General features: G+C 36.8%; 1 protein-coding gene across 2 annotated transcripts; it reads left to right on the top strand.

The window, feature by feature from the left end:
• Nucleotides 1-7,244: 7,244 nt before the first annotated feature.
• snrnp48 (small nuclear ribonucleoprotein 48 (U11/U12)) lies at nt 7,245-11,065 on the top strand. 2 transcript variants are annotated; one of them, XM_067393923.1, is made up of 9 exons: nt 7,245-7,481; nt 7,989-8,096; nt 8,211-8,271; nt 8,388-8,468; nt 9,077-9,259; nt 9,964-10,085; nt 10,286-10,386; nt 10,484-10,639; nt 10,854-11,065. In XM_067393923.1, exons 1-9 carry the CDS (start codon nt 7,332-7,334, stop codon nt 10,912-10,914), a joined length of 1,023 nt encoding a protein of 340 aa, XP_067250024.1. In that variant the 5' UTR covers nt 7,245-7,331; the 3' UTR covers nt 10,915-11,065. The 2 variants fall into 2 exon arrangements, with proteins under 2 accessions (XP_067250024.1, XP_067250016.1); XM_067393915.1 differs by having other exon boundaries at nt 10,478-10,639.

Here is an 11,065-nt window from a genome sequence, read left to right as displayed (position 1 = left end):
TGCTAGTTGCTCCAAGTCAGTCTGCAGATTTTAGGCAGTTGGAGTTGACATTTCACAGACAGATTTCTGTTTATTTTTAACTTCAGACTATGAATCCATCCAGTCGGAGGACAACAAACATGTTTAACATTTTGAGGCGATTGTAGAACACATATTATTTTCATTTGTCATATATCTCCAACCAATGAGGCACATGTTTCTGTTTGAGATTGTTTGTTCTTGTGTGCTTTATTTTAAAATTAAACACAAAATCTACTCAGATTTGAACAGTGGTGTAGTGTATTCCAACACTTTTCCTAAAAAATGTCACTTTTTCATTCAAATCCACAAAAAAAAAAAATTCTTCTTCATTTAAGCAAGAGAATAAAATGTAATTAAATATTTCTTTGTAGCACAGTTGGTATTAAAAACCTGCTGATGATTACCTGCAGTCAATAACCAGGGGAAGTACTTCAGGGGGGTGCTGTTTTTGGCCACTAAAATCAGTTGCGCTCGACATACCTTGCTTTCACCACTGAGCAAGTGCTCTGAATGGTTCTGTAACTTTAATTATGTGATTCCTACCCTAGGCTGTGCTGCAAGCATATTCTTTATGTCTGTGCTCCTTTTATTGGGCATCTGAACAGATTGTTCACTCCTGATTCACTGGCTGATGTTCACTTCACTGTACGTTCTGTCGTTGCTCCACTGAGAGAGTGTCACAAATGCAATTTTGCATTGAATCCAGTGATGTGCTGCAGGCATATCGACCTCGACCCCGTTAATTTACCACTAGGGATGTTGAACAGGGAAAGAAGGGAACTCTATGCAACAGACTGAAGATGATTCCTGCCAACACTAGCTGTTCACACTCTGTAATAGAGTCATCAGTGATTTTGAGAAATTAATTAAAGAAAAAAACAGGCTTCTGATGCAATTGAAGTGCACTGAACGAGTTTTCAAGAGCTACAGCTCTTCAGATGTCATCAATATTTCTGCTTCATTCATCTCAGGGAATAACTAACACACAATGTGCTCTATGTCAGATAAAATTTATTCCAGCTTTGCGAGTAAACATGAATTCAGTGTTGGTTCTGTGGTGGAAATACAGCGGGGTTTTTTTGTATGTGTGTGTGGTTTAATTTGCGGGCAAAGCTCAGCAATTCTTTTTATGTACAAGGCTTTTAATGTTCAAATGCAGCTCAAATTGAGTTTCTTTTCCTGCCAGCAAACAGTTACGAACAGGGTGTTCAACAGAGACAAAGGCACCCGAAAAGGTCCTTCTTAAGGGACTAAAAACACTTCATTAACTTGTATTTGCATGACTAACTCCTTTCATGTGTCGTCTGATTGTCACAAGACCAACAGACTGTAGGCAGTTCATTCCTCACAATTACTTCTCATAAAGCCGCTGAGACATCAGAGGGGGAGTCTTCTCAAGAAATGGCCTTTAAGATTGCTTAAAATAAACGTATATTAAAATCACACGAAATGACTTACATAACAAATGTCAAAAGTTTTTACAATTTTAAGACTATATGAATGATGTAAAGCAAAAATGATGGATGTCAGAAGGTTAAAAGTAATCAAATTTTGACATGCTGATTATTCAAATTAATCATCAGTATTTACTGAGAAACATCTCTATATAACTTTTAGTATTCAAAGACTTTACATTATTATGGCAGATGAAAGTTATGAATCCAAAAAAGTTGTTTAACTATACTTCCAGTGGAGGAAACATGTTGCATTTATTTGCATATTGTTTATTATATAACTGAAACTGTCATTTACTTTGCTACATTTTACGCTGAGGTTCTGGAAGTAGGCCTATTATTGTTCTATTCTTACAATTGGCCTGTAGTGATAAATAATCAACTTAATTTGACCTCGTTTGACTTCACAATAAATGTTTTATATACATGAGAACCCTATGTGACCTACACATTAAACATGTCCTCTGTGGAAGTTCTGCAACTAGTCAGTTCTGGCATTTTGTAAACACGCCCACCTTTGGGACAGACCAATCAAGCCCTGCAGCTGGGGGCGGAGTTACCGGGTGAGCCATTTCTTCTGCAATCAGAGTCCTGTTTTCTCTTCCTCCACCAGCACCCCCATTCTGTTGATGTGTGAAATGAGCAAGGGTCTTATCTCTTAGAAACACACCACTGAGCCAGAGGAGACACAAGCGAGAGAGAGACGGCACGGGAGGGGTGAGGGCAGAGAGCGAGGGAGAGGGAGCGTTTGAGAGTGTAGTTGCCCACGTGGGCTGCACACTAATAGGCCACGTTTGGTATGCCACAGGCCACACGTTTATTTTCAACGGCGGGCAGTGCTGCTAATCCAGCCGAGTATGAGCTCCATACTGCAGATGTGAGCCGAACGTACTGAAACATTCGAGTGAAGTCCCGAGACACCGTTTTTTTTCACCCCAGCGCTGTTTTTGTGATCATTTTCGTCTGTGAGGTGGTAATTTTGATAGTTCAAGGGCTAGAAGTAATCGAAGAGGGCATTCTTTTGTGCTTTCGGAGTGAAATACATTCACTGGCAGAGTCTGCTGAGTGAGACGCAGAGAAGTAGAAGGGGGGAAAGCAATAGGGCATCTGTGTGAAAGAGAAAATCGAGTGAACTGTAAGGGTCTCTGAGTGGGACATGGTTTTTATTACCACAAATCTTTTTCGCTTCAGCCGCTGCTGTCCAGTGATGTCTGTCTACTGTGTCTGGGCTGAGAAAATTGCTTCCTTTTTCATGACAAACTTGATTACTTCTCAATAAAGGGCTATTAGAAGTGTTGCTTCAGAAACAAAAACATACAAGTTTGGGGCTAAAAGCTTAAATGTTAAAAAAATTTTTTTGAAAGAACAACTGAAGTGATTATTAGCAATTTAACATAACTTTTGAAGTAATAAAGTGGCAAAATACAAGGTCAGACTTACTTTGAGTGAATCTTCTGTGGTTGGATTTGTATGTCATAGTAAAACCCATAAAAACCAGTGCAAATGATACTGTGCTTCGGAAATCACTTAGCCTACCTTTATGAGTATGTCGACATGCAGACTCAAGACTGAGACAAATGTGCCTGAAAATAGCATAGAAGAAAAATATCTGATGTTTTAAAGGGCTAAATATAAAGCATATAGTATTAGAAACATGTTTTTCACGCGTATTTCTGCCAACCAACAGAGAGTCAAGGCTCTACGCACTGTATTTTAGATATGTCATTTGAATTTTTCAAGATACCAATTATCTTTTCCTCCCCGGGTATTCTTAATGCAGGTGTTAGAGCTCAGCCAGCAGACGTCAGAGCTAACCTGGTTCCGCGTGGGAGGACGAAGTTCTACTAGTATCGTCATTATGCGTTAGCATGGTATCAGGGCAGAACGCCCACACTGGATATGAAGTGAATATGGAAAAAAACTCATCCACAGATGGCCCATAAAATGAGAGCATATCATTATTACCATACCAACATCTCTATATATAGAAAAACAAAGAAGGAACTTTTCACTTTTCAAGAGGTCTTTTGGCTCATCCTTGATTTAATATGCAGTCAGATGTTGTAATGTCTAAAGCATCTGACTGACTGTATAAGAAATCTTTCAATTAAGTTACTTAATTGTCACATGTAGATTTCAAGGTTTAAAAAAAGAAAAGAAAAGAAAGAAAATCAGTGATTCATTCGGTTTGGCATAATCATGTTGAAATGCTGTTGGATTTGAAGTCCTTCAAAGATAAATAAATCCAGTGAATGGAAACTGCAGTGATTCACTTCAGTCACATATTCTCAGAATCAAGAATGTGTTGATGCCACGCATTTGCTTACTTTATAAAGTGAGTCATAGTGGAAAAACAAAAGCCTTTATCGAGAGTTATTTTGGACTAACAACGTAGGCAGTCTGATCATTTTGATAATCGAGTCTGACTCCAATAAAACTTGGTAAAATGATGTGGAATGTTTTTGTTCACTAAATGAAGATGCGCTGCCATCTGGTGGTCCAGAATGAAGTTTCCTATGATATTGTTAGAACTAACAGATTTACACCCACACACTAACCATGTCTTTACCACTACAGTGGCAATTAAACTAATGGGGCAACTTACAAGCCAGTCATCCTCAACATCATTGACAAAGCAGCTTTGGTTAATGTCACCACTGACATGGGCAGCTCTAACCAGGCATTGTGGAAAGCCTTAGTGAACCACAAAAAAAAAACATCTGCCCCACATCCAGCAAGACCAGACAGGAGGCTAATAGTTCATGCCAGATGTCCCACATCTAGTGAAGAACTTGAAGAGTGCCTTAGTTTGTGGACAGGAATGGCAAGCTCCACCAGTCTGGTCATCGATCCACTAAGCCGTCGAAAACAAAGAAACACCCGCAGCACAGAGACACATGGCACTTTTGTTTAGGGGGGGGGGGGAATATAAAATGAAAATATTTGTTACATTCCTCAGTTCCTATGGGAGTCTAGGGGAGTGTCGTAACTCTGTTTTTCAACAGCTTTGGGAAAAAACTAAGTAAAAATAAGAAGAAACATGGTTATTTCAATGAAAATACATCAAATATAAAGTGTCACGCAGGGGAGGCTGAAGACCTGAAGCAGGCAATTATACGGCCCTGTTGTTCCTGATGCGCCCAGTAGGGGGAGAGGATAAAAGGCGAAATAACATCATTCGACACTCGAAACTTACACAACTTGTTGTGAATTTGAATATAAACATTACATTAATAAGATAGTGTAATGGTCTGCACTACGGATTAAAATAATTGTAGATAATTCACTGTTGTTCTTCCTACAGGAGACAACTGAATTGAGTGTTTTTGTGAAATGAAAATTAATAATACACAAAGTTGGATTAGGACTTCCACATGAGACCCAGGAAAAAAAGGTTTTTGAATAGTATTTTTCATTACATTGTTTAGAGCATAATATACAAATAAAAAAATAAAAATATATATTTTTCTGCAAAATATTTTATATTAGCCTATGCTATTTCCTCTGTAGTAAACACCAGGACTCAGTTGTTTAAAAAAAATAAAAAAGACATGAAATGACATGAAATGAGATTTTTTTTTCCATTTACCAAATACATTTTTAGGTTTCAGGATTTTTTTTAAACCAAACTTTGTATAAAGCTGATCTCAACTATGTTACCAAATGTATAACGGAATGAGTTGATATGCCATTTTATTTAATGCAATGCGGGTAAAATGGCCATAAATGTGTATTCCCATTCAACATATGTATCACGGTATAGTTTGCATATTAATGTGTTCTTGGAGCAACATGTAATGAAAAAAATATAATGGGAGTAATAATTGGCATCATTTTAAATTACTCATATTTCGTAGGAATATTGATATATAATTCCTTTCCCTATTCATTTGTCTCCCAAAATGCCCGATGTTAGATAAACATGAATTAAGTCATGGTGTCTTCTACAGTGGACATGTATGAAATCAATGCCCTGTTTTGTAACACAAAGTCATATTTAGATTAGAAACCCCATAACATTTTCCTGAGATGTTGATTTATTGCAAACAATTTGAAGTTTAGTCAGATTTAAATTATTACAAAATTGTATCATATTTCCATAAGAGTGCTAAATTTGATCACTAACATCAGTCATTTTTAAAGACCAAGGAGTTGTTGTTGTTGTTGCCATGGTGAAACCTCCAAACATTTGGTATCTTTGAATGTGCTCTTTACAGGACATCCAAACTTAAAACTGTGACATGTATGGTGTCAGAGAAATTCACTAAAATATAATGTCTACTACAGTGGACAAAAGTCTGTTCCTGGGTCCCAGGAGGATATGATCTACTTTAGCCTAGTTATATTCACTGTATGTTTTCATATATGACTGTGTTAATTTCAATTAATACAGGTGGAGCTGAAGGTGGAGGCTTTGTGAAAGGGTGCTGCAACTACAGCAAATGCTAACAAAGTATTTGAAGGTTGAGCACACAAGTTCATTGGTTACTGATACAGCAGGAACCAATCAGCTGTGACCTAAAGAGAATGATGTGATTGTGAGTAGGTTGAGTTAAAGGATTAGTTCACTTTAAAATGAAAATTACCCCAAGCTTTACTCACCCTCAAGCCATCCTAGATGTATATGACTTTCTTCTTTCTGATGAACACAATCATAATTATATTAATAAATATCCTGACGCATCCAATCTTTATAATGGCAGTGAATGGGACCAATATTAAGTTTAAGAAAGTGCATCCATCCATCATACACATATTCCACGCAGCTCCAGGGGGTTAATAAAGGCCTTCTGAAGTGAAGCGGTACATTTGTGTAAAAAAAAAATATCTATATTTAACAAGTTTTAAAGTAAAATATCTAGCTTCTGCCAGACCGCCTTCCGTAATCAACTTACGAAGAAAGTGTAAAACTCTTGCAGTTCAAAATACAAATCATTCACACGTGCACACCTGAAGTCACGTGCATGAGCAGAGCGTGTGAGCCACATGAACACATTTATTGAACAGTTACAAACTTAATTTTGACATTTAATACATATGAGATTTATTCTTTCTGAACAGTTATTCTTCTTATTATTATTATAATCCTTGGAATTATTACTGTACAAAATCCTCATTATTCATAACTGAGCAAAATTTGAAACATTTATAAAGCATAAAGAAATAGAACAGTTTAAAATATTCTAGGTATAATTCTGTTTGGGAAATAACTACAATCATTGTAATTTGCACAATGATTTACTACATTAATGTGAAGAGAATCATACGAGGTAACCCATTTTATCCCCCAATTTTCCCAGCTAAGTGATCACATGTATTTGATTCCTTGCATATGAAAAAACTTTTTAATTAAATTTATTTAAACACAGAAGAACATATTGCTTTTCTGTACTCAGGTAAGCTAATGACATTTATACTATCAAGTAATCAACTGCTTTAAAGTAAATAGATTCATAATCTGCAAACTATGTAATGTTCACTTCGGTACTATTTTTACATTCAAGTGCTGAATTTTCAAAACTATTCTCCCAACAAATCATATTTGAAAACAAAAAAGTTGTTTTCAAATATTTTCAATTTTATCAGATTTGGTACACTCGGTGTTAAATACAACATATTCTTTATGATTTTATTTAGGTACCTTGTTTAGAAAATTATATTTTCCCCAGCCAACAGTCAATCATCTTCACTCAATAATGTCTTCAAAATGTTCGCACGAAACGCTGTTTTTTTACGGTTGTGGCAACCACAGTTCGAGACTACGTCGCGGCTTCGTCATCTTCAAGCGCCAACTCACACGCGCGTAGACAACAATCGTTAAGCAAGATGCTTGTTTTCGAGCATTCCTAATGTAAAATGTGTGAAACAGCTTTTTCGTTGAGTCTTCAGGAGCGCGTGCAGCGTTTGCAGGAGCTCACAGACTTCACGGAGAGTTGTCAAGCCGAACTCAGGGATTTGTTTGACTCGCTGGGATGGAGTCAGGAATTAGATACACATGCAGTTCAGGTAGAGAAACAACAGCCAAACACAAAACTATCAAGAAAATGACTTATTTTGCAGTGAATGAATTTGTGATTCATTGTAGCATTTGTGTTGATGGCCCTGGATCGAGTTTATATCCGCTTACCACGGTACCACCTTCCGCCAAAAAATATCACACATTACTGTCATTTGTATTACTGCAAATTAATAATAAACTATATGGAAAACTTGATTTTTATCTAAATCATTAAAATTATTATTACATATTCTCTTACTACCCGTAAAAATTACATTTAAATTGTCTTTAATTCTCTAAGGGATAGTACTTGAGGGTGAGTAAATGATGAAAGAATTTTAATTTGGGTTGAATTAACCCTTTAATGCTTCATATAAATTATTATATACATACAAGTGGAGATTTCGGTTACTCTGGAAACATTTTGTAAGGGTAAATCTGTAAAATACTTGGCACCTACTTACCTCTCGTGATTTGAAAGTTTTAAATACCTGTGTTGTCTTCTGATTTGTCAGATGGAAGTGTGTCCATTCGATCCAAACCACACCGTACCGCGGGACAGGATGGAGAAACACAAAGCCGCCTGTCAGCTCAGTCAGCTGGGATACTCTAAAGAAGAGCAGGTGAATAATGAATGAACAACATTTAGGACAGTGACCGCAAAAAGTCTTGTGATTTACTTAATCTCTTATCGGATAATATGAACATTTTACTTTTTTTCTGTCATCTTTTTTTAGGCTGAAATGTTTGATCCTTCAGTGTACTATGAGAAAGCAAACATTCCTTCCATTACCATGGGTGAGTTTGTTTTTGACTTTGTGAAAGACCTTTCCCACAACCATTTAATTTTAAGATCTTAAAGAGATTTGCAAGGCTGTTCACAGTTGTATGATGTTGACTGATATCATTTTCAGACAAGGACACATTTCGCCAAGTAATTCTGCAGACCCGGGAAAATGCTCCTCACGTGAGCTCGGCAGGACTCCACACTCAAAGTAAGTATTAGACAAAGTCTAGACAGTGATTGGGTCATTTCAGCACTTATCAGGATAATAAGCAATATGGCTCATTTAAAATTGTGTGTGCCAGAATGTGTGTATCAATGATATCCATGCCTTTCTTTATTTTTTCCAAATATTTTCAACTTGTATCTGTGTTCTTTGTTTTTTTCCCCAGTAACAGGGGTGAGTATTAAAGGAAGTCTGGTCTAGACAATTTTCCACTCATACTTGCTGTATCCTTTGGCTCAATATCCTTTTAAAGGCTTGGTCCTTAACATTGTTTGATAGAAGTTTTTTTTTTTTTTTTTTCACCCAGGTACACAATAGTCAAACATTCATAAATTGCATAGGACCAAAAAAGGCAGAAACCTATAGGTCCATTTGTCCCATTACGTGTTGGGAGTGTCTTTGTGACTCACTAGTTCTGCTGTGGATTTACTTTTTGCAGACTGGTCAATTAAAATGTTATTCGGAAACACGTCCCTGAAATAAACACACTTTGACAACGAATCTTCATATTCAATGTTGCTGTTTTTTGTATTTTATTTGAACTGTTTACTAATAATTGTGATTTTTGTGTAAAATCTGTTCTATTTTTGTAGGTGACACATCTACAGATCTCCCTGACATACCTCAGAATCATAAGCGGGCATTATGTGACCTCACTGTGGCAGAACGAATGGCCGTCTATGATCATGTGATACAAGAAGTCAGTCAACAGAGTGCAAAGAGAGAATCCAACAATGAGGATCTTTATGTAGATCTTGTTGCAAAGCTTAAAAAAGGTAATTCACAGTCAGACCCATTATATCACCATTCATTATGGGTCAAATTAAGGGGAAATATGTCTCCAGGCTTGATTTTCAAAGGCATTATGAATTTATGAAGGCAAAAAGAAAGTTCCTTCATTTAATTACTCATCCTCATGTCATTTCAAACCCATGAGATCTTTGCTCATCTTCAAAACACAAATTAAGATATTTTTAATAAAATCTGAGTGATTTCTGTCATGCATTGTAAGTCTATTCACCAAAAACTCAGACGCTTCAAGTGTAAGTGTAAGCGTTTCATAAAAATAAATTCTCAGTCTGTGTAATTATGGCAGTTACCTATTAAATGGCCAGCAAATATATTTACACATCTGTAAAATGTCATAACATGGTAACTTTGGGCTGGGAAATGTTTTAAATATGTGGCTGGGGCTCACTGAACCCAGAGGTGGAGCTGCACCACAAGACCCACTCTGCCCTGAGGCAGAGATACACCATGGGGCTCATTGAGCCATGAAGTGGAGCTGCATCACAGGGCCCAACCACAGCTGATTCACATAAGAACTAAGTTGCTCCAAACTTAAAAAAAAATCTCATGAATGCCTCCACTTTTAAGGGCTTCACTACCAAGTACCTCACATATACTGTATACCAATTACTTGATAATATCTGGTTGATATAAGTAAAGAATGATGTTTTATTTGAAACCCATTCTATAGGAGAGCAACAGAGTGGGCCAAAGTCTCATCTGGAGGTTTTGGCTGAGATGAGGGACTACAGGAGGCGCAGACAATCTTACAGAGCGAAAAATGTTCACATCACCAAGAAGTCTTACACAGAGGTCAGTGATTTGTGTTTGTTTTTGCTCTAGGAGGATGTTAATCTACTTACCCACACAACACTATTTATATCTCACGTCAATATGTATGTTCTTACTGTAGGTTGCCTTCGAATTGAATGTAAATTTCTTCACATTGTGGATGTCTTGAGAGCCATAGATAATATTCTGCATAATGTTATGCTTTTTCCTACCTTTTCCAGGTAATACGGGAGGTTATTGACATCCACTCTGGAGAACTAGGCAGGATTTGGCAGGAAGTGAAGGATGAGGAGTCCAGAGCATCACAGCCGTCATCTCACAGGTCACACGTCTGATTTTAGTACAGCAAATCTCTTTCATCCCTGACAGAAGCAGCACAGATTGACTAATATTGATTTTATGTTGGTTTTTAGTTACAGAGGAGCATCTGAGAAAGGCCGCTCGGCATCCGTTGAGTCACGTGAGTCTCGTATCAGCTCCAGAGATGAGCATGGGCATAAACAGCACCGCAAACGCAGCCGCAGTCGTAGTCGCAGTCGCAAGCGCAGTCGAGAGAGAAAACACAAGAGTAAGAGGTAAGGCCAACACTAACACTGACCAAAACAACATTAAAAGCCTTTTAACTAATAATCAGAACTTAATTTATCCATAAGTCCATCATTCTTAAATTCTTGTTGTGCATTTTCAAAGTTCAGCTTGAACAATCCATCATAGTGTCATTTTGCTATTTTACACTCCAAGTTTGTGATGAACTGACTATATTATTCTCTCCTTTTGTTTTGTCATCAGAGATTCACATTCTCCAGATGTGGAGAGACATCACAAGAAAAAGAAGAAAAATAAGTTTTAAAATTTAACACATCACATATGAACTTGCTGTTTTGATTTTGAGTTTTATTCAGGGTTTTTAATTTTATTTCATTTTCAATGTTGTCTTCTTCAGTGTTTTATTTTTTATTGGATGATATGCTACAATAAAATGTGAATAAAATGTTATAAAT

This window comes from Chanodichthys erythropterus, chromosome 2 (genome assembly GCF_024489055.1).
Source record: "Chanodichthys erythropterus isolate Z2021 chromosome 2, ASM2448905v1, whole genome shotgun sequence".
NCBI classification, from domain to species: Eukaryota; Metazoa; Chordata; class Actinopteri; order Cypriniformes; family Xenocyprididae; genus Chanodichthys; species Chanodichthys erythropterus.
The sequence above is the reverse complement of the archived record's forward strand: the minus strand, read 5'-3'. Positions and strand labels throughout refer to the sequence as shown.

What these genes read in the sequence shown, in the direction of transcription:
- snrnp48 (XM_067393915.1), top strand. Translation starts at nt 7,332, where the DNA reads ATGTGTGAAACAGCTTTTTCGTTGAGTCTTCAGGAGCGCGTGCAGCGT. An exon ending in TAGATACACATGCAGTTCAG is followed by an intron (nt 7,482 to 7,988) that starts GTAGAGAAACAA and finishes CTGATTTGTCAG; the next exon opens with ATGGAAGTGTGTCCATTCGA. An exon ending in TGTTGCAAAGCTTAAAAAAG is followed by an intron (nt 9,260 to 9,963) that starts GTAATTCACAGT and finishes CCCATTCTATAG; the next exon opens with GAGAGCAACAGAGTGGGCCA.